Source organism: Caenorhabditis briggsae (genome assembly GCF_000004555.2).
Source record: "Caenorhabditis briggsae complete genome, chrIII, whole genome shotgun sequence".
In the NCBI taxonomy this organism is placed as follows: Eukaryota; Metazoa; Nematoda; class Chromadorea; order Rhabditida; family Rhabditidae; genus Caenorhabditis; species Caenorhabditis briggsae.
The window spans coordinates 10520407-10546466 of record NC_013490.2 but is presented as its reverse complement, the minus strand read 5'-3'; the positions used below and the strand labels follow the sequence as shown (position 1 = coordinate 10546466).

The 26060-nt window shown below is 36.2% G+C and overlaps 8 protein-coding genes across 8 annotated transcripts; 3 read left to right on the top strand and 5 right to left on the bottom strand.

The window, feature by feature from the left end:
• Positions 1-497: 497 nt before the first annotated feature.
• On the bottom strand, positions 498-1135 carry Cbr-far-2 (the record flags this gene model as incomplete). The annotated part of the gene is made up of 2 exons (XM_002642368.1): positions 498-538; positions 628-1135. The coding sequence occupies 2 exons, from the start codon at positions 1133-1135 to the stop codon at positions 498-500; spliced, it is 549 nt and encodes a 182-aa protein (XP_002642414.1).
• Positions 1136-1794: 659 nt separating this feature from the next.
• Positions 1795-2488, top strand: Cbr-far-1 (the record flags this gene model as incomplete). The annotated part of the gene is made up of 4 exons (XM_002642369.1): positions 1795-2010; positions 2058-2263; positions 2312-2397; positions 2448-2488. The coding sequence occupies 4 exons, from the start codon at positions 1795-1797 to the stop codon at positions 2486-2488; spliced, it is 549 nt and encodes a 182-aa protein (XP_002642415.1).
• Positions 2489-4628: 2140 nt separating this feature from the next.
• CBG06813 lies at positions 4629-8567 on the bottom strand (the record flags this gene model as incomplete). Its single annotated transcript, XM_045244362.1, has 7 exons — positions 4629-4849; positions 4951-5438; positions 6922-6977; positions 7051-7099; positions 7404-7584; positions 8160-8211; positions 8235-8567. 7 exons carry the CDS (start codon positions 8565-8567, stop codon positions 4629-4631), a joined length of 1380 nt encoding a protein of 459 aa, XP_045093316.1.
• Positions 8568-10236: 1669 nt separating this feature from the next.
• CBG06814 lies at positions 10237-12052 on the top strand (the record flags this gene model as incomplete). Its single annotated transcript, XM_045244361.1, has 3 exons — positions 10237-10377; positions 10505-10770; positions 11848-12052. The coding sequence occupies 3 exons, from the start codon at positions 10237-10239 to the stop codon at positions 12050-12052; spliced, it is 612 nt and encodes a 203-aa protein (XP_045093317.1).
• Positions 12053-12217: 165 nt separating this feature from the next.
• On the top strand, positions 12218-13264 carry CBG06815 (the record flags this gene model as incomplete). Its single annotated transcript, XM_002642372.1, has 2 exons — positions 12218-12540; positions 13027-13264. 2 exons carry the CDS (start codon positions 12218-12220, stop codon positions 13262-13264), a joined length of 561 nt encoding a protein of 186 aa, XP_002642418.1.
• Positions 13265-13490: 226 nt separating this feature from the next.
• On the bottom strand, positions 13491-14811 carry CBG26010 (the record flags this gene model as incomplete). The annotated part of the gene is made up of 4 exons (XM_045244360.1): positions 13491-13571; positions 14261-14333; positions 14383-14574; positions 14621-14811. 4 exons carry the CDS (start codon positions 14809-14811, stop codon positions 13491-13493), a joined length of 537 nt encoding a protein of 178 aa, XP_045098580.1.
• A 786-nt stretch (positions 14812-15597) lies between these two features.
• On the bottom strand, positions 15598-15813 carry CBG26011 (the record flags this gene model as incomplete). The annotated part of the gene is made up of 1 exon (XM_045244359.1): positions 15598-15813. The coding sequence occupies one exon, from the start codon at positions 15811-15813 to the stop codon at positions 15598-15600; it is 216 nt and encodes a 71-aa protein (XP_045098581.1).
• A 998-nt stretch (positions 15814-16811) lies between these two features.
• Positions 16812-19210, bottom strand: CBG06817 (the record flags this gene model as incomplete). Its single annotated transcript, XM_002642373.2, has 7 exons — positions 16812-16970; positions 17016-17075; positions 18007-18130; positions 18181-18479; positions 18676-18748; positions 18795-18974; positions 19020-19210. 7 exons carry the CDS (start codon positions 19208-19210, stop codon positions 16812-16814), a joined length of 1086 nt encoding a protein of 361 aa, XP_002642419.2.
• Positions 19211-26060: the final 6850 nt, after the last annotated feature.

Below are 26060 nucleotides of genomic sequence, written 5' to 3'. Positions count from 1 at the left end.
AAAAATTTTTACTGATAAAACGTTGATGATATATGATAAATATTTTATCAGTTAAACACTTTTTGATATCTTTCATAGCAACCGTGATATTTGAGCTTAAAGTCCAAGTACTGGTTATGGCTTTATTAGCTTGTCAGCCATCGACCGTAAGGTTTAAGCTCAATTATCTCGGTTCCTGTGAAAGAAAGCAAAAGTTTGTCAATTAATAAAATATTGATGAGACTATGAGAAACATTTTATCAATTGACAGCTTCATGATATCTCTTGAAGGAAGCGAGATAATTGAGCTCAAAGTTGAGTGGGGTCCTATTAGAGATACCACGGTAATTGCCAGTTCAACTAGGTTAGGCTTCTGAAGCTCTCGACTAGCTTGATATTTTTGATCAATATTGGATAGAGCGATTTTTTAATTTTGAATGAGAAGAAATAATTGCAAGAAAAAACAAGGTTTATTTAAGAAGATGATAAAATCCAAAAAGCATAATTATAGGCGAAATTTAGTTGACGTATTGTCCGACGATGGCTTGAACCTTCTCGTCTGAAAAAGAGAAATTAATGGTTGATTTCCAGCTACTTTAATATTCCAGTCCACCCCTCCCCCTTCCTTTTAACCCAATCCGAACTCACTTTGGAAGAATCCGGTGAGAATTGGGAACTCGGCGGTGATGGTGGCCTTGGCGTCATCAGAAAGAGCCTTGTACTCAGCAATGTATCCCTTGGCCAATTCCTTCAACTCGTCAAGTCCTGGCTTATCTCCAGCAAGGTATTGTTGATGGAGTTCACGTCCCTTGGCGATGATCTTCTTAACCAAAGCTTGAGCGGAGGCGTCCAACTTGTCGAACTTGGCAGTCAAAAGAGTCTCGAGCTTTCCAGCCTTCTCGTAGAGCGATGGGGACTTCTCCTTGAGAGCGGCCTTGAATTCCTCCTCGGTCTTGTATTCCTTGTAGTTTTGGGCGAGTTCCTTGAGAGCAGCCTTCTCCTCAGCGGTGATGGCCTTGAGGTGTTCAGCGACTTCAGCTGGGATAAGTCCCTTGTACTCGGATGGAATGTCGTCAAAGTTCTCTGGAACCTCTGGGATTGGGGCCGAGAAGACGGCGACGGTGGCGAGGGCCAAGACAAGGAAGGCGCGGATCATTACTGAAATTTTTAAGTTGATTGTAGAATTGAAGAGGGGTTGAAGAGAAAATTTAAGAAAGGTCCAGAAAACCAGCTAGGTTTGCTAGCTAAGAAGCTTTAGCTCTGCAAGATCCAGTGTGACATATCCTCCACTCTACCGACCGTTCTTTTATACTGCTCCAGGTGAATGTTTGAACATCTCCGCCCATTCGAAATAGCACACTGATCCGTAGAGAGTCGGATTCTGAATCATCTGAAACATCACATCTTTCCCAGAGACGCAGCACCCATTTCCAGTACAAAAAACCGTTAGTGTAATGAATTTTGAGGAATGTTGCTTTTTTTGATATCGCTGTCCGTTGGTTGCCTTCAAACCCTTCGGAGCCAACTGTCTCCCCCCTTCAATTTCCCTCGTCCACACTATCTCGCTGGCTCCGCCCATTTTTCTCAAAAGTATCTGTCGTCTCTTCAACATCCCATATTCTATCAGTTTATATTGTAAACTCTCTGGGGGTCACCCATTAGCACCGCCCCTCTTTTCGTCTGTCTTTAAAAGCGGCACTCTGAAGAACAATGGGTCATTCAATCCATTTTTCTTTTGCTTGGAGAGCCCTCTTCTTGAAACTTCTCCCCAAAAATCCCCCGAATTTCCCTCAAAAATCTTGAAAATTTTCAGTAATGATCCGCGCCACTATCGTCTTCGCCTGCTTGGCCGCCGTCGCCTTCTCCGCTCCAATCCCAGAGGTTCCAGAGAACTACGAGGACATCCCAGCCGAGTACAAGTCTCTTATCCCAGCCGAGGTTGCCGAACACCTCAAGTCCATCACCCCAGAAGAGAAGGCCATCCTCAAGGACGTCGCCAAGGGATACAAGGACTTCAAGAGCGAGGATGACGTGAGTTTCAGGTCCACGATGGAATATCCTAATTTCTGAATTTCCAGTTCTTGAACGCCCTCAAGGAAAAGTCTCCAGCTCTCCACGAGAAGGCCTCCAAGCTCCACCAAATCGTCAAGGACAAGGTCAACTCTCTCAACGATGAGGCTAAGGCTTTCGTCAAGAAGGCTATCGCTGAAGGACGCAAGATCCACGCTCAATACTTGGCTGGAGAGAAGCCATCCCTCGACACCCTCAAGGCCACCGCCAAGACGTAAGTTTCGCAAACAGAAGATTCTAGAACGAATTCTAACTCTTTCAGCCACATCGAAGCCTACAAGGGACTCTCCCAGGATGCCAAGGACTCCATCTCAAAGGAATTCCCAATCCTCACCGGATTCTTCAAGAGTGAGTTTCATAGATCCACGCCTTCTGATTTCAATATCTTCCTTTTTCAGACGAGAAGGTTCAAGCCATGGTTGGACAATACATCAACTAGATGACTACTTCTCCAGAATTCAACCGCTTCATTTTTATGTAACTTAACAATACTTTGTTTTCCATTTCCCTGAATTTCCCCCCAAATGATGAGAGCCCCCAATTTTTCCCTTTTTTGAATCCAATGTTGAAATAAAATATTGTTTTCCTGATTCCTGTCTTTTTCGAACTTTCCAGAAAATTGAAAAATTTGAGCAGTTGCTGATGGATTCTGCAAGATTGAAAAGAAGAGATAATGGAGTCAAAGTCTGATAGAGGCTATTATCACAACACAGGGGGCACGAGAAGGGACACAAAATTAATGACCTCTTCTCTCCGGAGTCCTGAGAGAATTTTATCACTTCGGTGACAGAAATAAAAGTGTTGCAAAATGATGATAGAAATTAGAAACATTGATTGGAAACTTGAGAGCTTTGAGCATCAAGAAAATTGAGAGAGGGGGCTAAACATATCAAAAATTTAGCTTTAATTTTGAAAAAACTACCATATATGCTCTAATAGAAGCCCACCCAAGCCGTCAACTTTGAGCTCAATTATCTCGATTCCTATGAGAGATCTCAAAAATTAGTTAACGAATAAAATATTGATAATATCATGAAAAACATTTTATCAGTTCACAGATGTTTGATATCTTCTACAGAAATCCAGATAAGCGAACTCAAAGTTGATGGTTTGGGTGGGCTTCAATTAGAAAAAATACGGTATCTTACAATTAGCTCCTATGAAAGATATCAGAAAGTTGTCAACTGGCAAAATATTCTTCATATTATGATAAACATTTTGACAGTTAACCACTTTTCGGTATCTTTTACAGGAAATTAGATTTATGGTCTCAAAGTTGACGGTTAGGGAGCATTAAAGTTTCTGAACCGTTTGAAAAAAATCTGGTTATGGGATGGATAACTCGGAATATACATGAGGTTGAAGATGAAGAATATCGTTTTTGTTTTATCGGAAAATGAAAAAAAGATTGAAAGAGCAAATGAAAAATGAATCTTGAACAATGGGAGAAGTCTAATTTATTACTCTATACGACTTCTCGCTGGGAGCTTGAGAGCAGCCATATTTTATTTCATTTCCTCTTTTTGGGTGCCAGATTCATTCAGGACACAGAAACCTATTTTGAAGTTGTTCAGTTTCATGCAAAAATTGATAAAATATGCAGAATCAGAAATTGAGAAATGATAAGATATTCATTTGGAATGTCTAAACAAACCCAAGTCGTTCAGATTTTGGATGAATCATTGAGTTTAAAAAATTTTGCAAAGGATTTTTTTTCTCAATTTTCGGGTCCGTTTTTCGCGATTCTCGTCATAAATATCGAAAAGTTGTTAACTAAGAAGTTGTTTATCATAATCTCGCAAAAATTTTACCAGTTGACACATTTTCGATATCTTCCTTATATATATATAAAATTACCTTATATGTATATAAAACACGTCTGTTGGTCCCGGTGTCCGACTGTCATCTTTTGGGTTTTTAAATAAAAGTGTGGCTGCTACCAAAACTGAACCCGGGAGTTTCCGCATCACACTACGCCCGTACACAGGTGCGCCATGAGGACCACGCGGGAAGAGGGGAGGGAGGAGTAGATATTCTATCCTTTGAGAAATAGAAATAGAAAAGTAAGGAGAGGAGCGAAGAACCAAAAGAAAAAGGAAAAAAATCAAACTAAAGCCCAGGTTCAAACCCGGATGGGCTTAAACTGACAACAAATGACAACCATAATTTCGCAACTTTGGCCATATATCTCGGTTCCTGTAAAAGATATTCAGAAATTTTGAAAGCAAAAATGTTTGTCTTGATAAAAAAAAACATTCCATCAGTTGACAATATTTTAATATCTCAAACAGGAAACAAGTTAATTAGGTTCAAAGGAACGATCTTTTTAGGGAGTTTCACAGATTTCAAAAGTAAAAATTCGAGTTTATTTAAACGTGATGAATAAAAAAAATTCAAAAGAAACCCCGTGGCAAAAAGTTCTTCGAAAGAAATTTAAAATTCTAGAAAAAAACGACAACGTGAGTTGGTTTAGAAGCCATTGACCTCTGGGAAAATAATATAAAAAGAGGGAAATGAAAGGAAGAATCAGTTCTCACCTTCTCTGATCTCCAGAGTAGGTGACCCGGGTATCCTGGGTTCTAGTCCTGGGTCCAGGATCCGGGTATCCTGGATCCTAGTCCTGGGTCCAGGATCCGAGTGACATGGGTCCGGGTGACCTTGGTCCCGGTGACCTGTATCCGGGTGACCTGGATCCGGGTGACCTGGATTCCCGTGACCCTGACCGGGTGACCCGGATTCGGGTGACCCGGATTGGGGTGACCCTGACCGGGTGACCTGAATACGGGTGACCTGAGTCTGGCTGACCTGGATCCGGGTGACCTGGAACCGGGTGACCTGGATACGGGTGACCTTAATCTGGGTGACCTGGATCCGGGTGACCTGGATTCGGGTGACCCTGACCGGGTGAACCGGATTCGGGTGACCCTGACCTGATGACCTGGATACGGGTGACCTGAGTCTGGGTGACCTGGATACGGGTGATCTGGATACGGGTGACCTGGATACGGGTGACCTGGATACGGGTGACCTGGATCCGGGTGACCTGGATACGGGTGACCTGGATCCGGGTGACTTGGATACGGGTGACCTGGATCCGGGTGACCCCCACCGGGTGACCTAGATACGGGTGACCTGAATCTGGGTGACCTGGATCCGGGTGACCTGGATCCGGGTGACCTGGAACCGGGTGACCCCCACCGGGTGACCTAGATACGGGTGACCTGAATCTGGGTGACCTGGATACGGGTGACCTGAATCTGGGTGACCTGGAACCGGGGTGACCTGTATCCGGGTGACCTGAATCTGGGTGACCTGGAACCGGGGTGACCTGTATCCGGGTGACCTGAATCTGGGTGACCTGGAACCGGGGTGACCTGTATCCGGGTGACCTGAAAATAATGAAACGATAGGTGGAAAAACTGAGAAATATCGATTTAAGGCAAACCAAAAAATTGCAAATCGACTGGTTTTGTTATAGGAGCTGAGATGATTGATATGGAATGTGACAGTGTGGGTTCTTCTACATATTTAATATTTTATGATATCTTACATTTTGTGAAAAATCGTTACCTGTTTTTCATTTTGCCCTCAATGTTTTTGGAATCACAAATTTTGATTCCAAACACTTTTTCATCTGCAACCTCACGTATCCATTATCTTATCCATGTAATCCATCCCTTAATCAGTTCTTTTTTAGTGGTAAATCATGAATCCAAACATCTCTTTACCAAATCCTGAAAGCCTAAAAAGCTGATCACACAGATTTCGGCATAACAGCTGATCGTAAAATTATATTCCAGCATTCATTAACTGAAAACCCTAAAAAAATCGTTCGATGTTTTAAGTCATTCTTATGACATAATTTCTTGTCATTATCCTTTCAATTAACTGAATCCTTTGCAATGATCTCTGTTCTTCAGGGGAGATATTAAAACATGTCTACTGATAAAATTTTAACCATAATCTAACAAAAGCTATTTTTGGAAGTCCCCGTCAAATCAGAAAAAAAACTGAAATCCTAGAAACTGAAAATTTGTTTTTTATTCGATTTTCCTTTTTTGAATTTCTAGATTCTTGGAGTCTTGAAATCCAAACTACGAAAAAAACTAATTTCCAAAATTATAGGATTTCTATAACTAGTTGAAAGAATGATGGTAAAAATTTTGAATTTCTGGAATCCGGATCCCGGGTTTTCAGACTTCTAAAATCTCGAAATTCTGAAAATTAGAAAAATTAGGTTCTTTTCGGAATTTTGATTAGACTTCAGTAATCTGGACAGTCAGGAATCCAAACATAAAAACCTGAACTTTTTTTTTCGAAATACCGTAAAACCTGTAATTGAAGGGCCTTCTGACTATAAACTTTGAGCCAATTTTTTTCGGTTCCTGTCAAAGATATCAAAAATCTCTCAACTGATAAATTGTTCATCATAATGTCAGATGTTTCATCAGTTAACACATTTTTGATATCTTGCATAGGAACCAAGACAAATTGGCTCAAACTTGGCAATGAGCAGGTTCTTCTATTACAGGTCCTACATAAGTTTTTTCGTCATGTTTTGCACTGTGCCGCACTCTCCCCACATGTTCCTAAAAATATTCCAAAGCGTTTGTCAAGCTTAACTTCAACTAAACCAAAAAGTGTGATTACCCTCTGTCATCCGCGATAGACCTAATCCATCTGACAATCCCAAAAACACCTAAAAGTTATTTCCACCATATCAGCGACAAACATCAAAACCTCTTCTCTCTGTAATCCTGAATATTGCCACATCTCCCAATATATCCATGATTATCACCTCTCAAAACTACATATCCCTTGTTTTCCGCAGAAAAAAACGGCTACGAAATCCTCTTTTCCTCCCCTTCCCACCCACATTTCAACGAGTACAAAAAAGCGGAAAAAACAATCGTCTTCTTCATCTTTTGCTCCATTTTTTTCTCTCTTGTGACTTCCATAATCCGACGGGAAAGAGGCTGTATACACAGTCATGCACATCACATCTTCTATCTCTTCTCGGTTTTCAGATCTTTCTTCTTCTTCTTCTTCTCTTATATTTTTTTCAATTTCAATATTCAGAATGCCTAATAGAGGACATAAAGTTGCTCAGGCGGAGTCCAGGTGGTCATGCTCCATATGAAAGAGTGCACCATTCGTAAAAAGTTATAAATCTCCCAAGAGAAAAGGGCGGAGAAGAGAGGTATAAAGAAAATTGGTTTCTTGACTTGGTAAAAAGAAGAAAACGTCCCTTTTCCCATTTCCCTATTCTCTATTTTACTTCATTCTGACTCTTCTTTTTTTATATAGACCAAAAATAGTGTTCAGCGTTTCTACATTAAAAATTGAGCACCTACTTTTTGGCACCAAGAGTCAAAAAAGAAAAAATTCTGGAATCCCGCAAACTTGAATTTCTAGATTCCCAGATTCCTGGAATCTCAAATCCAAACTTTGGAAATTTCGGAATTTGGGCGAATGGGCGAATCTCTAAAGTTTTAGGACCCTCATAATCTTTATTCAGAGATTTTGAGGAAACATCTGAATTCCTATAATTTTAAAAATGGAAAAAATTTAGAAACCCAGGCATTTCAGGAGTTTCAGATTTAAAAATTTTTGAAATTCCGGAAATTCAAAAAATCGTATTCTTTTTGAAATTTTGAAAATAACTCATAAATCTAAAAAGACCGAAATTCAAAAAGCCGAAAATCAAAAAATTAGGATTTCTGAAGACCATGAAAATATTATAGATGTTGAAAATGTGGAATCTGAACTCCTGATCTATTTTGTCTGAATAATTAGTGTTCCTAGCATCAAACCGTAATTCTACCTGTAATAGAAGTGCCCCCCCCACACTGTCTATTTTGAGCTCAATTATCTCAGTTTCTGTTAAAGATATCAAAAATGTATCAACAGACGAAACACTTCTAATATTGTGATGAACAATTTATCAATTGACAACTTTTTCATATCTTCGGCAGGAACCGAGAAAAATTGGCTCAAAGTTCAAAGTTGAGTGACCCTTCATTCTGCGGTATTTCAATGATCCGGATTTCTAGAGCCTTCAGGCAAACTTAGAATTCTTAGAAACTTCTTGTCAAGAATCTCTGACTTACGTTCCCATCTCCAATTTTTTTCAAGTTCCAAACTTTCAAGAACTTTGCTCATCTCAAAAAATTCCCCCTTCTCACACAGTTAGAGCCAAAATTGGTTTTCCCATTCTCTCCGAACTGCTTCTTCTCCTCGTCTTCCAAACAATTTTCCAGAGAGTTCTCCTTTGTTAGTACCTTCATTTTGGGTTCTCTCCATATAAGAAAAGAGAAAAGTTGTCCCACTCTCCGTTTTGCCATTTTTTCTCCTAGAAAAAAGACGTAAGAGCAGCAATAACCACACGGGAGAGATGGGAGAAAAAACACGAGAAGAGCCTGATTCAGACGACGTGAGTCTTCTATCTCTTCCATCTTCTTCTCGTTTTTCGCCCAGAAAAACCGGAGAAGAAGAAGAACAAGATGGACACTTTTCATCCTTCAAAACACTCAAAATAGAGCTGTCTCTCGTCAGTTCCCTTGTTTATTCCATATAAGTTTTTGTTTTCTTCTTGTTCGGGAGAGAGAGAGAGAGAGAGAAAGAGACTCCACATTCTGTTTATTATTGTTATTTGGTGGTGGTGGTGTTAACTTGTGAAAAAAAAATAGACGGAGAGTGATGGAGTTCGTAACATTCATCTATAGGAAATGGGCTTCTGTTCCGAAGAATATTAGTGTTGCTCAGCAAGTAGCGGCGCGGTTCCTCCGAGGGTGGGTCCACTTTTGAGTCAAGAGGCTATCGACTTCACCTTGAGGTGACTGAAAATATATTTCTTCTTTCGTAAAATGTGAATTTTGAAGCTTATGGAACGAAAACAGTGCGTAATTTTTTCAAGTTTCTCTTCCAGACGAATAAAATTTTTCACAAAAGGCCGATGAATACAAAAAAGAGGCTTTATCTATACTTCATAAAGCAGTAATTTCTCTGCCCTATCCGAAAATTACTAGGCGTTTTTTCCAAACTCTCAAAGTCTTCATTTTCTTAACTTGCTGGAGAAATTGAGTGTTTTTCGAGTCGAACTGGGAGTCTACTTACCGTATACTCTCTGATAAAAGGCCACCCGAACCATCAACTTTGCATAATATGAACACTTGTTTTTAATTTTCTCATAATTCATACTACAGTAATCTTATGTATTCCTCCTATTCTTTTCTTATAGATAAAAACAGCTTGAAATTCATCTCAGTTTGCATACAAATTGGCTTCTTGTAGCTTCGTTATTTTGCTGCCTTAAAATTATTTGTGCAATTTCAGATTAGTATGTGCTCGGAAAACCTATTTTTGTTTATATTTACCAGATTTCTGCAATCTCTGAACACCAACAAAATTTGAACCTCCGCTAGATTTCGCATCACTATTATATTAGAATGTTCGTTCCGTTATTCATAAAATCATTTATATATTCTGCACCTTTCAAGTTTTGAGGCTAAAGCCAAAGCATCTGTTCTATCACCCTCTAATCTGTACTCTTAAACAAGCAAGAAACGAATCTAAAACCCCTAAAGTCAGATTTAAAATCTTTCGGTTTTATCGAAATCCCAAAAAACCTTCTAGATGTTTTTTCCTGTCAGTCTGAATTTAAGAATTCTTGTCATTTCTTTGAATTTTTGGCTATAATTTAGGAAAGAGACTTTATTTTAGGAAAGAGACTTATTGTTCTTGACACAATTTTCGGGCGGAGCGAGAAATTAGGTAGAGTCTACAACGGCTTGTAAGCTTACTAGTAGTTATCTTTACAAAATTTTCTGATTTTTTCTCAAAAGTTTCAGACGATATCTCTCTTGACAGTTTTCCTAGCCTAAACGTTTCACAATACAACCGAAATTTTCGACTTTGTTCTGGCCTTGTGACGTAACAGCGACTATTACATTAAAACCTGTAATTAAGCACTGTCAAGTTCAAGCTAATTTTTCTTGGCACCTGTGCAAGATATCCAAAATGTGTGAACTGGTAAAACTCTTGTGGTATTATGATAAACTATTTGCCAGTTTACAAATTTTTTTATATCGTTGCCAGGAACCAAGAAAAAGTGGCTCAAAATTATTGGTTTGTTTTTCTCAATCGTATAAAACTTTTCAAAGCTAACTTCCTCGTTTCTATTTCCAGATGTCCCGTTTATTATACATCATTCCTATACTTCTTCTTTTCTGCACTCTTCCCGTGGCTTCTTTGAACAGTAAACGATCCGATCCAATGTTCCTGGCCCTAGCTTGTCCTAATCAATGTGAAGTTCGTGTCCGGTTTTTGGTGAGTACGTAGGCTAAATATTAGGGGTACCGCAGCTGAGCTACGCGGTCGAGAACTAGGCTGTTGGCTGATAATCCACATCGGCGGTATCAGTCAAACGCTCTCCTTTCAAAAAAACTCTTTTCAGGAGTCTATGTCGGGACTCTCCGTCTATAACAACACAACTCCAATATTTCAAATGATTTTATCCAGCACGAATGGAACTCTTGACGAACATAGACTCCACGTTCCAGAAGACGTTAGTGTCCTTGAATTTGTCTTTGAACCCAGAGAAGATTTTAATGGAACAATAAATCAGGAAACGAGTGTTTGGGATTTGACCTATTCAGAAACATATTTTCACTCCTCTGGAGGAGGATCACTTTATATGTTTGGAAACTTGCCGTGTGGAAAGTGAGTTGTTACAGTAATCAAAATCAGAGAGCACGCCAACTAGAAATAAAAGTGGGCGGAGTCAGAAAAGACAAACTGCACATGGTTTTGCGGCACATATTACCCAAATATGTCCCCATAAAGCTTGTCCCATTCTTTTGTTTTGGCATGTCTCAAAGTGAAAATCTTGTGACCTCAATTCCCAAAAAGTTAAAGCCTAAGGCGGATAAAAAATTCAAAATGACTACAAAGCGGTTCATAAAATTTCTGTAAACACCATCTTGTGACAAGATTATCAATGAGTCAAGACTATTTTCGTGGATGACCAATCATATGTTTTTTGTCGAAAAACTGAAAACAAACATGATATTAGCTGGATTTAAAAAATTAATGTTAATGAAAATTTTTGTACATTGTAATGGATCCCAATTTTTAAACCAGAAATTTTGAACGTATCCGGAATAAGAAAACCAAAAAGTTTTACAAGGATTTCTTAAAATTTGAAACTTAAATTACATACTTTATCTTGTCTAGCAGCCAATAATTTTTTCAAAGCTAGAAAAAAGCTCCTATTTTTTTCGCTTCAAAAATTTCCCAAAATAATTTTTCTTTGAAAATTCATCTAAATGAGATAGATGTAATAAAATGGCCCTATCAGCTTAGACCCAATTATCTCATTTTCCGAGAAAGGTACCCGAAAGTGGTCAACTGACAAAACGCTTATTATAATATCTAAAATATTTAGTCAGTCGAACATTTTTTAGTATTTCTTACAGGGAACGATATATACTCGGTCAAACTTAGAGGTCCTTCTATTACAGGTTTAACACTTACCTGGTTCTGAACTTCATTTCATTTGGATGAAACTAAATGGAAATTATTCTTGGCTGAATTCCCGAATTTTAAGTCAAAAGCCTGTGTTTTTTTCAGAACCAAACTTTCATATTTTGAAGCCCCGATTCCGTAATTTTAAAGCCAAAAACCAAGGTTTTTGAAATTAATTTTCCGTATCTTCAGAGCCGGAAATCTAGGCTACCTTTTCATCGGTGCAAGTAGCACGTTACCTGGTTTTCAATTTAAAAAATCTTATTTTTCCAGATACGGTTGTCCCCAAAACCCCCTCTGCGACGCTGGTTGCCGTTTCACAGTCATCGCATCAATCGGTGCATTCTGTCTCTCGATCCTCGCTGGTCTCATCCTTCAAACCGTCTACGTGTCGTTCCTCGGATTCCGTAAAACACGAAAAGAGCTCGAGATTCGCGATACGCTCCGTTTGACAGAGTCCGCTGAGCCTTCACATTAAATCTACTACTGTACTTTTATTATCTCTTTCTTCTTCTTTTTTTCACCTACACCCATAAAATATTATTTCTTTTAATAATTGGTTGTATTTTTATTTGGGTTCGTTCTGCCCAATTCGTATATCTTCTTCTATTTTCTTCTCCCATGTTTATAACCTTTTTTTCAGATGCGGATTTTACTATTCCTACTGTTCCTACCTACCGTATTCTGTCAGTTCCATCTGTTCATTGTCATTTCATGTGAATCCTATTGCCACGTCACCTTCCGTCATCATGAAATGGAATACTACAGTGTGATGGAGCACACTGCTCAAATCGCTCGCCATTTTGAGGATCCCGTACCTCAAGTTCTTTTCCAAATTGACAATTTCTACAATACCACTGATTTCATGCCGGTGACAACGAAGATTACATGGACAAGTTATTTGAATAAGACATTCTACTACAATCAGGATGGAGCCATGATTGTTGCACATTACTTTTGTCCAGAGTGAGTTAGCTAGGGATGCAATTGTGATCCATTGAAGCTTAATTATTCCTGTGAGAGATATCAAAAAGGGATCAACTGACAAAATGCTTAGCATAATGTCAACAAAACTTTATTAGTTAACAATTTTTTGATATATTTCATAAAATCCAAGATCATTGTGCTCAAAACACTATTACCGTAAAAGCTCTCATAGAACGAAAATCTTCCAGCTTTGAGCTCAATTATCTCGTTTCCTGTGAAAGATATCGAAAATCTGTAAACTGACAAAATTTGCATCATAATATCGGGAACATTTTATTAGTCAACAACTTTTTGATATATTTTACAGTAACCGAGATAAATAGGCTGAAAGTGTAAGTAATGGATGGCTTTCCATTTGAGCGATTACGATAAATAATATCTAACCTCCGTTATGAAAATAATTAAATTGGTTCTAGTTTATAGTCTTAACCTTTAAAGATCCTTGAATAATTTTCCTATTTCCAGAGGTCGCTGCCTAATCGACAACACTCGAATCGAATACAAACGAAGTATCGAGCAGTGGTGCCTTGGTTTGGTTCTAATTGGTTTGATGTTCTTCATGGTTATCAGTGGAGCAGCCGAGGCAATTTACAAATGGACGAAACAAAAAATATTTCGAAGAAGAAGTAATACTCCACAACCCTATAATTCTCTAGAGTTGACGGATATGTCAAAGAGAGCGGTGACATTGACTACAGCCTGATAAATGGTTGTATAATATTTTGTTCAGGTTTTTTTAGAAGTGTAATAATGATTAATAAATGGCAATAAATATTTTTGTATATTTTGTGCTCTTTGAGTATTTGAAAAATATGATTTTCGTGATGTTCGACGGCTGATGTGTCCGATTCCGGAATATTATCCACGATTACGGCAGATGACATTTTCCTCGTCGATTTCGTTGGAATTCCTAGTTCCATAAAACGTTGTCAGAATGAGGCAGAAGATAGACAGAAAAGTACAAAGTTCAATGCTTTTCCCAGGACGCCGAGGATTGTGCAGATTGCACTCTGCAAAAATTCATTAGATTGATGAGATGGGGATTGAACTGACCATTGTGAACCAAAAATAAATAATATATATAAAAGCTCAGAAACGTGACAAATGCAGAAGGACTCTGAAAATGCACTTCTATAGAAGTAAACGTGCGCTGATAGGGTAAGTATCGTTCTAGTAGGGCTTCAACAGTATCCCTTTTCCCCAAAGCCCCCCTTACCTGTGTTATCGTGAAACACGTAACAATCGCTGTGACCGTAATCGTAGCCTTGTGTTCTGTCTCCGCCTGTACCATTCCTTGTGGACCGCCCCGAATAGCTTCCGATGATTTAAACAGTTGTTGACTAAATTCAAAATCTGTTTATTGATTACCTACTCACTTTTCCCTAGCTCTGTCGCAATGTCAAAATGAGCATCACATTGAAAATGATCACAAGAATCACAGGAATCAAAACCACAACGTACCAACAACTTCATCAATTCTGAATTGGGATTCGGTTCATTTCGAAACCATCGTTCGGAATTGATATGAAGGCATACAACGTAGTATTGGGTTCCCCTACAGTAGAGTTTTCCGACGCATGTGTGACTGACGTGGTTGTAGAATGTGAGGATGAATGTTGTGACGACGATTATGAAGACAACGTTCCGAGGAGTAAAGAAATGGAAAAAATTATTTAATTTGAAGGTATCAAAAACAAACCTTTGCTTGTTTCCTCACCGATAATGGATATTTGTTGATGATTAATCTCTCCAGACAAATCACAAGAACCAACCTAAAATGAATCAAATTTATTTTCTAAAATTCAATTTTCTTCCACTCACCAAGTTGCCGTGGCTATTGACCAATTGGAAGTTCCGATGATTTGAAATTTATATTTCCCATAATAATTCCCATATAATCTCCGAAACCAAATAGTCAATTTGAAAATTTCATAATGAGCCATAGAGTGAAGAAGGTTTACAATCAAAGTGACGGTATCGGCAACTGCTAGACAAGCAAGAAGTTTATTTGACCTGGAAAACACTTTTCTTTTTTTTTTCTAGGCCACAAAGCTCTTACCTTGTCCGTAGATTCGGTGCTAACAATACAGTAAGAGTTAAAATATTTCCAAATATTCCGAAAAGTACAAGAACCGGAAAGGTGGTTCCTATGAGTCCTTCCTCCGCGGCATTTCTAGATAAAGACATCATTATGTCTGTCAGACAGATGCCCGTCCATGATTTCGACAGTAGTGTTGTGTTGATTGGCATCTGAAGATTACGGAGAATTCAAGAGACGGAGGTAACGGAATGAGGTATGGGAAATGAACCAATTCGACATTCGATTCATTTTTTACTACAGAAAGACTCTACAGTACTACAGAAAGACTCTACCATTCAGTTTTCGCGTTAACTCTAATTGTTACTACAGTAGCACTATATTTTGCATACAAGTGCATTTACATTTACATCAAATTCTGAAGAATTAGCAGCAACTGGGCTAAAAGAAATTAACTGGTAATTGGGAAAATTTTGAATTTTCATAGAACCTGGAATTTTCTCGTTTTCTGTAAAAATTATCAACAATTAGTCAACTGATTAAGACACATTTTTTTTGACAGAACTAGGTGTACAGAAAAATTCAAACTTGTTTTTCCTGGTTGTTTTCATATATAATAATTTGTTTTGACTTGTCGAACACCTGCAAAAATATGGTCATGAGATTTTTCGGCCATCCCCTTTTATGGTTCGAACGTTTGACAATCTGTTGGAAAACTGTTCGAATGAAATTAACCCATTTTCAAACATTTCTTTGAAAAACACACATTGGTCCGGAGTAATTCTGAATAGTTTTATAATACAAAAAGTTCAATGTACTTTATTGGTCAAACAAGAGGAATGCCCGTCGCATCATCGAGATCAATTATACATGGGGAGAAAAATAGGGAAAAACAAGAACACATTTGAATTGAAATAGAAATTTCACAACTCCTCAAAAATGCTTCGCAGTAGAGCGCAATTGCATTTGCTTTCTATGATACAGGATGATGCAGGAGCTCACACGAAGCTTGTCCCTCTTCGGAACTCTTTTAGTGGCATTCTCTCTCCGATCATTGACTGTGAACTATTGGCACGATGTGTTCGATCAGCACGATTTCCACCGACAAGTGCAGATGAAGCAGATGTTCTTCTCTCAATCATTTCCATTGCATTTCGACTTCGTTTTCTGGATTCCGGAATGTTATCCACGATTACGGTAGATGACGTCACCATTGAGACGGTTCTGCGAATACGAAAAGCTTTAGGAATGGGGATGATGGTGTTAGCTTCTTGGGTTGGTGAGATACTACAGTTACACGAGGGGGAGAGGAGAGAGCTCAGAGAAGCAGACAACCTCGTTTCTCTGCGCTCTCTTATAAAAGCGAGCGCGGTCGAACTTCAAGAGCCTGTATCGCGAGAACCAAAAAAGGTACAAAAATTTTGTCAACTAATAAAATGTGTGAAATTTTACGCTCTTCTTTTTATAAGTCAATTAAAGCTTCCTAAATTTTATGGTTTTCGAGATTTCATGTGTTTAAGGTTCTGCGTTTGTGAGCTTAATAGAAGCCCACCCAATCAGTCAACTTTGAGCTTTATTATCTCGGCTCCTGTGAAAGATATGAAACTTTTTGTCAGCTAATAAATTATTTATCATAATATTGCCCATATTTCATCAGTTGACAAATCTTTTATATCTTTTACAGGAACCGAGATATATTGGCTGAAAGTTAAAATTTAGTTTTTGGTATGTTGTTGAATTTTCCGATTGTGTTTGTCGCTCGACTTTTCTATTTTTACAAGTAAACTTTACTTTTTTGAACTCAATAGAGCGCACTTCCCTCATAAAAGAACTTCAAGCGAGGAGAGCCATAACAGAAGCGTTTCAACATGCAAAAAATTCCAAAAAATTCATATTTATTTACAGCCAGAAGCAAGGGGAACAAGCAATCACAACATAGAAGAACTGGTGACCTAGATAAGATTTCTTGGATTTCCAATTTTTTTGGAATAGAAGAAGCCATGCGAATGGAGAGGTACACGTAAAAATGGGGGATCATCGGGCAAACGAGAGATACAAATGAGATTTTGAACTGGAGAATGGAGAATGAGAAGAGAAAGAGAGGAAGAGAGAAATTGCAGAAGTTTCAGAACCCGTTCTATTAAGGATAAAAAAGAAGCAAAAAATATATAATACAACGAAAAAAATGGGCCGAACTCAGATATGAACTTCATCATAAATGGGCCGCCACACTTGTATACCTCGTCGATTTCCTCAGAATTCCTTGTTTCGTTTGCATCATTAATCGTTGGCGGAATGAGGCAGAGGATAGACAGAAAAGTACAAAGTTCAGCGCTTTTCCAAGGACGACAAGGATTGTGCAGATTGCACTCTGCAAAAATTGGAATTCATTAGATTAAAGGGGGATCGGACTGACCAGTGTGAACCAATCCTTTTGAATGTAGAAACTGAGAAATGTGACAAATGCGGAAGGACTCTGAAAATTTATCGGGTTTCTTGTTTTCGGAGTGAAAAATGTAAATTTCAGCTATATCCAGACATTTCCAGATTAGTGGCTTTTGTGGAAAAAATCCCGAACGTTTCAGTTGCTAGATTTTTGCCTCCCTGTTTTCTAAAAATTTCGATACTCCGAAAATTCTGAATTTCAAGGAACCCTGAAATTTAGAAAGTACTCCTTGTTTTTTCAAAAGAAAATATTCCTGAAAATTAAAGATTCAAATTTTCATGTTCAAAAAAAAAAAAAATTTTTGAAGTTACAAAAATTCAGAACTCAGAAGTTCCAGAATATTCTGTTATTCAGAATTTCGGAAACTCATAAATGCGAAGTTTATTAATTCGAAAATTAAGAAAATTCTCATAATCAGAAGCTTTTAAATTTCGGGAACTGTTGGAGATTTAATTAGGAGTGCTCCGAAAAACACCAAAATGAAAGTGCTCAAAACTGCGAAATTCCAAAAATCAAAATTTTAAAGAAATTTCGAAATTTTTCGAATTTTCCGATATTAATTAACTTTCCGAAATTTCGATGACTTCAAAGTTCGAAAAGAAAAGTTTTTCATAATCTCTGAAACGCCAAAATTCTGAAAATTTGACATTCCAAGGATGTTTTGATAGTCTATAAATGCGATTTTTCAAGAATTAACAGAAAATTTCAAAAGTTAGTTCAAATTAAAAAAACAAATATTTTTTTATCTGTAAGTATCATAATATCAAGAACATTTTTTCAGTTGTCAACTTTTTGATATCTTTCACAGGAATTGAGATAAATTGGGCTAAAGTTATGGGGCCCTTTTATTATGCGGTCTCTCATTTTGATTTATTTCTAAAGAAGTAAAGAAGAGCTGAAAATGTGAGGAAACTTCTAATAGGACTGTTACGGTACTCTTTACTTCCAGAACCCCCCTTACCTGTGTTATCGTGAAACATGTAACAATAGCTGTGACCGTAATCGTAACCTTGTGCTCTGTCTTCGCCTGTGATCCATATTGTGAATCCCCTCGGATTGTTTTCGACGGTTCGAACAATTTTTGTCTGTAAATTCAGAACTTTTCATTCATTATATAGTACTCATTTGTTCCTACCTCTGTCGCAATGTCAAAATGAGCATCACATTGAAAATGATCACAAGAATCACCGGAATCAAAACCACAAATATTGCATTGACCTGTGGCGCATACCGTACCAACGACTTCATTAATTCAGAATTGGGGTTCGGTTCATTTCGAAACCATCGTTCCGAATTGATCTCAATGCATGCCACGTGGTATTGGGTTCCATTACAGAAGAGCTTTTCGGCGCATGCATGACTGACATGGTTGTAGGATGTGAGGATGAATGTTGTGATGACGATTATGGAGACAACGTTTCGAGGAGTGAAGAACTAAAAAGGATTAATCGATTATGAATTTTGTTTTTTTAAGACTGAAGTTTCTATAATATGAGGCCTTCCTTCTAATATAGGTTTTAGGGCATTCCTAATTTTTCAACATGGACAAAATTTCAGAGAATAGGTTCTATAATTCAAAAATTCACTGATTTGAAGGTTTCTAAATCCGAAAGGATTCAAACGGACCCACCTTTGCCTGTTTCCTCACTGATAATGGATACTTGATGATGATCAATCTCTCCAGACATATCACAAAAACCAACCTGAAAATTCAATAATATATTCTAAATTCAATTTTCTTCCACCCACCATGTCGCTGTGGCTATTGACCAATTGGAAATTCCAATAATTTGAAACTTATACTTTCCATAAAATTTTCGAAACCAAAGAGCCGTTTCAAACATTTCATAATGAGCCATAGAATGCGGAAGGATTACTATCAAACTGACAATATCGGCGACTGCGAGACACGCAAGAAGTTGGTTTGATCTGGAAGAGTTTTTTCTAACATTTTCTCGGCTACAAAGTTCTTACCTTGTCCTTAAATTCGGCGCTAACAGTACAGTAAGATTCAAAATATTTCCAGAAATTCCAAAAAGTACCAGAACGGGGATGATGGTTCCTATGAGGACTCCTTCGGCGGAATTTACAGATAAAGACATCTGCCTGTCTGTCAGACAGATGTCCGTCGCTGATTTTGACGGTAATGTTGTGTTATTTGACATCTGAAAATTATATATCAAAAATTCTAGATTTAGAGAGCGTTTCAAGAATAGAAAAGACGGGAATTGCGGAAGTTCCCTATAAAATTAGGTATTAAAAAATTATATTTTATTGTCGAATTAAAAAAAGTGGGATCTGAGAATTTGAAAGGCGTAGCTTTCTTTGATCTACGAAAAAGTGCGGCAAAAACGTAATATTTCAGAGTTTCGCCTCGTTCGAGCTACTTTCGCAATTAAGTTCGGTTTTTCTATGAAAATCAGATTCTAGAGATGCTAGCGATCGTTTCCATACCAAGAAATCTAAATTTTGTACAGAAAATCTCACTGAATTCCCAGAAATAAGTTTCGTTCACTACTGTAGTGATTTTGAAGCAAGGCCTCGGAAATTGACCGGGAAGCCGCCCGCGAAATTTTCCAGGTCCCACTTTTTAGTTCGACAATAGGAAAGAAGATATTTTTTGTTAAAAAGGGAACTTATAAAAATGGAAAAATGCAAATTAGATCTTATATTTTTGAGGGTGTTCGGTTTTCGATCACTATGAAAAGGAAGTGAGAAAAAACAGATCAGACAGACCTCCAAAACTCAGACAAACATGTTTTCTAAATTTTACCATTGAAGATTATTTGAAGCAAACCATGATCATAGAAACTACAGTAACACTCAGCAGAGCGCGTCATCCAGTTTTCGCGTTGAGACTCAAACGCAAATTTTTAGCACAGTATATCTATTTCGGAAAGTTTAGAAATTTTTCAAAATCTGAAAATTTAGAAAATTGAAATTTTCGAAATTTCTAAAAAAATTAGAAGCAACTGAAAATTCAGCATTTCAAAAAATAAAATTATTTTTGGATTCAAAGAATTTTATGAATTGGTAATTGAAAAGTTATGAATTTTCATAGAACCTTCAAAGGGTACCGTAAACTTTAAGCTCAATTTTCTCGGCTCCTGTAAGAGATATCAAAATTGGTCAATTGATAAAATTTTAATGATTTTATGATAAATATTTTGTCAGTTGACAAATTTCAAATATCTTTCACAGAAACCGAGATAAAGTGAGTCAAAGACAACGAGTATGGGTGCCCGCTCGCTGAAATAGGGACTGCACTCTCCGGCGCCATAGTTTGAGCGGTGGCCATCTTTAAACCCATATATCTCATTTTCTGTGAAAGATATCAAAAATTTGTCAGTTGATAAAATGTTTATCATAATATCAAAATTGTTTTATCAATTGACAACTTTTTGATATCTTCTACAGGATTCGAGATAACTTGAGTCAAAGTAGGGAACCCTTCTATCATACGGTGTATTGTATCTTATTTGGATGCCGGTATTTTGAAGATTTACAAACATACAAAGCCTAAAAGACACAAAATTTTGGAACACAGAGATTCATCCAAAAATAAATAAATAAATAGTTCATATTTAAAAAAATTGTTGTTGACTGGGAGGAAAAAGTCTCTTAAATGCCCTTTTCGATAATGGTAAATAGCTATTTTGGGAAATAGGAGTCTCCTGACATTGCTCATCACATAAACAAATAAAAAATTAGGAATTCTTGAAATATGATAATTTTATTTTTGTAGTTTTAGATTGCTGATTTCCTGGAAAATCTTAGAAATCACTCGTAAAGTGATAGGGAATATCTTTAAAATTAAGTTTTGTAGGAGTGAATTCTGAAAGAATTCCGAAGCTTCAAAAAAATAGAATCAAGATGCTATCTAAAAATAAAGCTCCAAACATTTGATCTACTCTTCTGACCCATCCCGTTATCCTAATAGTTTTCTCATTTCTCAATCAAAAAAAAAAGAGATAACGTAAATTAGAGAGTCTCACGAGCAGATAAAGAGAAATGGGATGAGTGATTAATTATGTGTGGAGAACTCGAGAACTCAAAAAAAGATCCATCCGTCTCTGCCCATTTCTCTCCAACCCACACATCTGTTTGACGATGAGATGGACGAAGAATGAGAAAGCAAAGAAATCTAGAAGAAGCGAAAAAAAAGAATATTCGGTAAGGATGACATTTGAGAAACACAAGGCGAAAAGGACAAAAGGCATCAGGCGATAATTGAAAAGTTGATGTGTGCTTATGTGTGTGAATCGGCATGTTTGCAGAGAGAGGATTCTGGGATTCAGGAGTCGCGTGACAAGGAGAATATGCACCCAGGAATCATTGAAGCAGGGTGAAAGAGATTGAAATCTTACGAAAGGTTAAGGTTATCTGGAGCAACTTCGAGTAGGAGGGTTAAGCGAGACAGAAGACTTTTCAGAGTTCCCACCTTGCAAAATTTTAATCAGGGTGTTTTTTAACGAAAAACAGAACTAATTGAAAAAAAGAAACCTGTAAAATGTTGAAGAAATCGTTTTTGTAGAAAAAAATAAAGTCCATTTTTTTGTACCAAAATTTTGAAATTTGAAAAGTTAGGAAAACGAATCGAAGCTTTTGATTGTACCAAAAACATTTCAGAAAAATACAACGTACTCCCTCCAATAGAAGTCGTTAATTTTGAGCTCAATTATATCTAATCATGTGAAAGATATCAACTTAAATTATTTATCATAATATCAGTAACATTTTATCAGTTGACTAATCTTTCATATCTTTCACAGTAACCGAGATAAATTGGGCTAAAATTGTTTATTTCGGTTACTGTGAAAGTTTTACCATTTCTGTTTTTTAATAATTCTGGAATTTTTGAATTATTTTTTGGTTTTTTTCATATTTTTGAGGTTATTAAACTTGCCATATTGCTAATTACAGCGGAAAATTTCAAAACAATTATCGGAAAACTTTCACAAAATCTTCAAAATCTACAGACTCTGATGGATATTTATCTGTGTGAAAAACTGACCACTCATTAATTTTTCATTCACAAAATTATTGAAAAAAAAGTCTGCGGCTACTTTTTTGTTGCAAAAAAATTGAATAGCGGGCTATACAAATCTAGGGAAAAATCATGAAAAAGTTTCGGAAAAGTGCAAAAAAACAGGAATTGATGAGGAAGAAGATCTTTTGAACTGTGAATATATTAATATCAATTTTCTGGGTTCTCATTTTTGCTACTTTGACTTTAGCTCAAAAATAGAATGTGCAGTGATCTGGAATGGGAAAATTGAACTAAAAAATAACTGAACTAAAAAATATTACTGAACTAAAAAACTGAACTAAAAAATATTTTGGAAGAAAAACAAAAATCAAATTTCAAAGTTTAGAATTTTACACAAAACTTTCTTGTATGTAGTTTTTAAGTTCTTAAAATTTTCAGAGAAAATCAAAAGTTATACAGGCAACAAGGTGTATACGAATTCTCCCTCCTTTTCCCTAAAAATTCAAAAATGTTGTCCTCTTTTCTATTTTCAACAATACTCCTCAGCAAACTTTGACTCGTATACAAATAAACCCCAGAAAAGCGATATTTTCTCATTTTTGATTTTTTAGAGTTCTGAATTCTAGAATCTCTGAATTTTAGAATATTAACTTCCTGAAATCTGAAAACTTCATATTTTCAAAATCTCGTATACTCAAAATCTCAAAATTTCACATTCGAAGGAAATCAGAATTTCAGAAATTCAGAATCTCAGTTTCTTAAAATCTAGGAATCTCAAAACAAATTTTCCCAACAAATTTCCCAATAATTCTCTCAACAAATTCCGCTCAAATAGTAGAATTATTGAGATCTCAAAATTTTAGAATTCCCGAATTTTAGAATCTCGGAACATAAAAATCTCGAAATCTCAAATTTTAACTTTCTTCAAATCTGTGATATCAGATTCTCAGAAGCCCGAAATCTTGGATTTTAAAAACCTCAAAGCCGAACATTTCAAAATTTCAAAATATCCGGATCTCCAAATTTTCGAATTTTCGAATTTCAGCGTCTTAGAATTTTTAATTATAGGAATCTCAAAATCCTAAACCTCAAGTTCTCAAAATGTTCTCTAGTGGGTGATCTTAGTCATAAAGAAGTGAAAATCTGAACCAAAATTTGGCATAAATTCATGAATCAGGTGGATAATGAGATTTAAAGAATCACAAATTTAATTCCATTCAAAAAGTGTCTATTCTGACTTTTGACCCAGATGGACAAGACGACACAAAATTGTATATACATCAACAATTTCGGGAAAGAATAAAAATAAAAGAGTAACGGAAAAGATCGGCAACAATCTCATATAAAATGAAGGTAATTTGTGTCAATTTAACTGCAAAAAAGGCGGGAAAAAGAGGGCGGAGAAGGCGGAGAAAAGCAGAACTGAGACGATGTCTTGCGACGGAAAAGAAGTCGTCTTTTGACTCTGATAATACTAATTAGATGCAGACGACATCTACATCAGATTTTTAGAGATTCTGAGAAGATTTGTGTTCTTATTCGATGAAGATAACGCTTTTGCAAATAGATTGTGGTTTCAGAAAATTTTAGAAAATAAAAACATTCTGTAATTCGAAAATCGGAGGTTTGAGATTCTGAGGTTCTAAGATTCTGAAAATCGAAAACTTAGGCTCCCTTTGAGATTTAAAGCCTTTGAGATTAAAAAAACTGAGATTCTAAAGTTCTGAAATTTCTATAATTCTGAAATTTTCAGCAACTGATTCTTTGAGATTTTGAGAAATAGAGAATCGGAGATTCTGAAATGCTTAGTTTCTGAAGCTTTGAAATATCACAATTCTGCAATTTCGAGATTTTGAAAAAAAAATAGAAAATTCTCGTTCCGAAGTTTTGAGGATCATTGAGGATTTGAGGATTGAGGATTAGATCATTGACAATTTCAGGATATTTTTTTAAATTCAAGAATGTTCATATTTATGTATTCAGAAATTTTCAAATAAGTTGAATTCTAAATTTAACCCCTGAAAAATTGGAAAAGTTATGGAATTCAACATTCTAAGTAAATAAGAATCGCCATGAAAAAAATTCAGAAAACTCAAACATATTCTAAAACTGAAAAATGCTCAGAGATATTTCGGATAAATCGTATGATTATAATACAAAATGAACACACTTTTTCATTGTAGCAAAATGTTCATATTTGTGACGAGTTTTCAGCTATTTCTCAATAATGGGCGGAGCCTAAATCTGAAAGCCTAACACAAAAAAGGAACCACGAGATTCCAAACGTCAATCGACTGAAATCGAATTACCGACCGAAGAGAGCTCACTCCATTTTTTTTCTTTTTTTTTTCTAGAAAGTGGAGTAGGTGTGTGTTGCTCATGATAGTAATCCGATATATGACGGTCAAGTATTAAAGACAAGTCAAAAAAAAAAGGAGAAGAAAAGGTTAAGAAGGTCAAAGTAGGAAAAAACAAAAACAAATTTCGGAGATGTTCAATTCAATTTTTGGTCGAAAATAGAACTCATCTCATTTACAAAAAAGCATTTCCACATTCATAAATAACATCACAGATGTTTTATTTATAGTGCATTTGATCGGTGTTCAAAGGAAAATTTAATCCCGAAATGATCAAAATTTCAGATATTCAGAGATTGAGGGTTTTAGTGAATTACTGTGAATCCTGAAATAGAAGGGCTACCTAATTTTAGATTTGAGCCAATTTGTATCCGTTCCTGTGAAAAATATCAAATAAAACTTTGCTTTTGGATTGATTTACCTTTAATTTTTGTAACCTAAATCTGTTTCATGTAAACAAAAAAGGAATTCCGAAAATAAAAAAGTGCTAAAAGACGTAAAAACGAGGTCAAATATTGGAGAAGAAGAATGATTTTGGCGCCAACGACACGCGGAGAAAATTCAAAATGAGAAACAGTGAACAAACAAAAGAACAACTGATTGCATTCTTCTTACGTCTTCTATGATTTTCAGAAGACGTCCATGACAAACATAGAAGAAGAGAAAAAGAAGGACGGAAACGGAAAATGATAGGAGTAGTTAATGGTCTGGAAAATGATAAGAGAGAAAGGGGTCATTGACGTACATTAATATGAAAATGGAGTAGGAGGAACAGGAGCAATAACACAGGAGCACACCGTCCAAGTTTCGGGTCATGTGGGGAGGAAATAATGACGTTTTGGAAATTTTAATAAAATTATATCTAGGAGAAAATTTCAGAATTCAGAAATTCAGAAATTTCGTAAATCAGATATTTAGAAATTCGGGAATTCAGATTTTCAACTTTGGAGGTATCGAGAATATAAGATTACCAGATTAAAAAAAAGAGATTCTGAGATTCATAAACTCAAATATTCAGAAGTTCAGAAGTAAAACCTGAAAATCTAAATTTTTTAATTGTAAATTTTGGAAATTCAAAAATTCAGAAGTGTCGAATTTTTAAAAATAGTTTTTTTTCGAAAAAATCTGAAACTCAACAGTTTTAAAAGTCTAAAATTCTAATTTTCTAAAATTCTTAAAGTCTGAAAATTCGAAAATTCAAAAATCCTAAAATTCTAAAACTTTGAAAAACCCAAATTTCAAACTCCGATTTTCATCATTTTCTAGAAATTGTCAAAATTTCGAAAATCCATTTTGGTATTCACTTACAATCAAAGTTTTGGAAAATTGAACATTCTAATTTTTCAGAAAATTCATCAAATTTCAAAACATTCATGTACCTTTAAAATAAAAAGAATGACATCATTAATCAAATATCTTCGAAATCGGTGTCAGCTGTTGTATAGTAGTTTCTGAAACTTAATTACGGCGAAAGGTACGGACAAAAAAAACTTTGTCATCTTTTTTATGTGAAAGTAGATTTTTTTATGCTCATTGGTACAGAATATATAAAATCTTTGAATTTTGTAGGCGTCAAATTTTGAAAAATTTGGAGAATTCAGATGTGTCGAAATTCGAGTTTTGCTTTGATCAATGTATATCAAGAACACAGGTAAAATGCGAACGGGT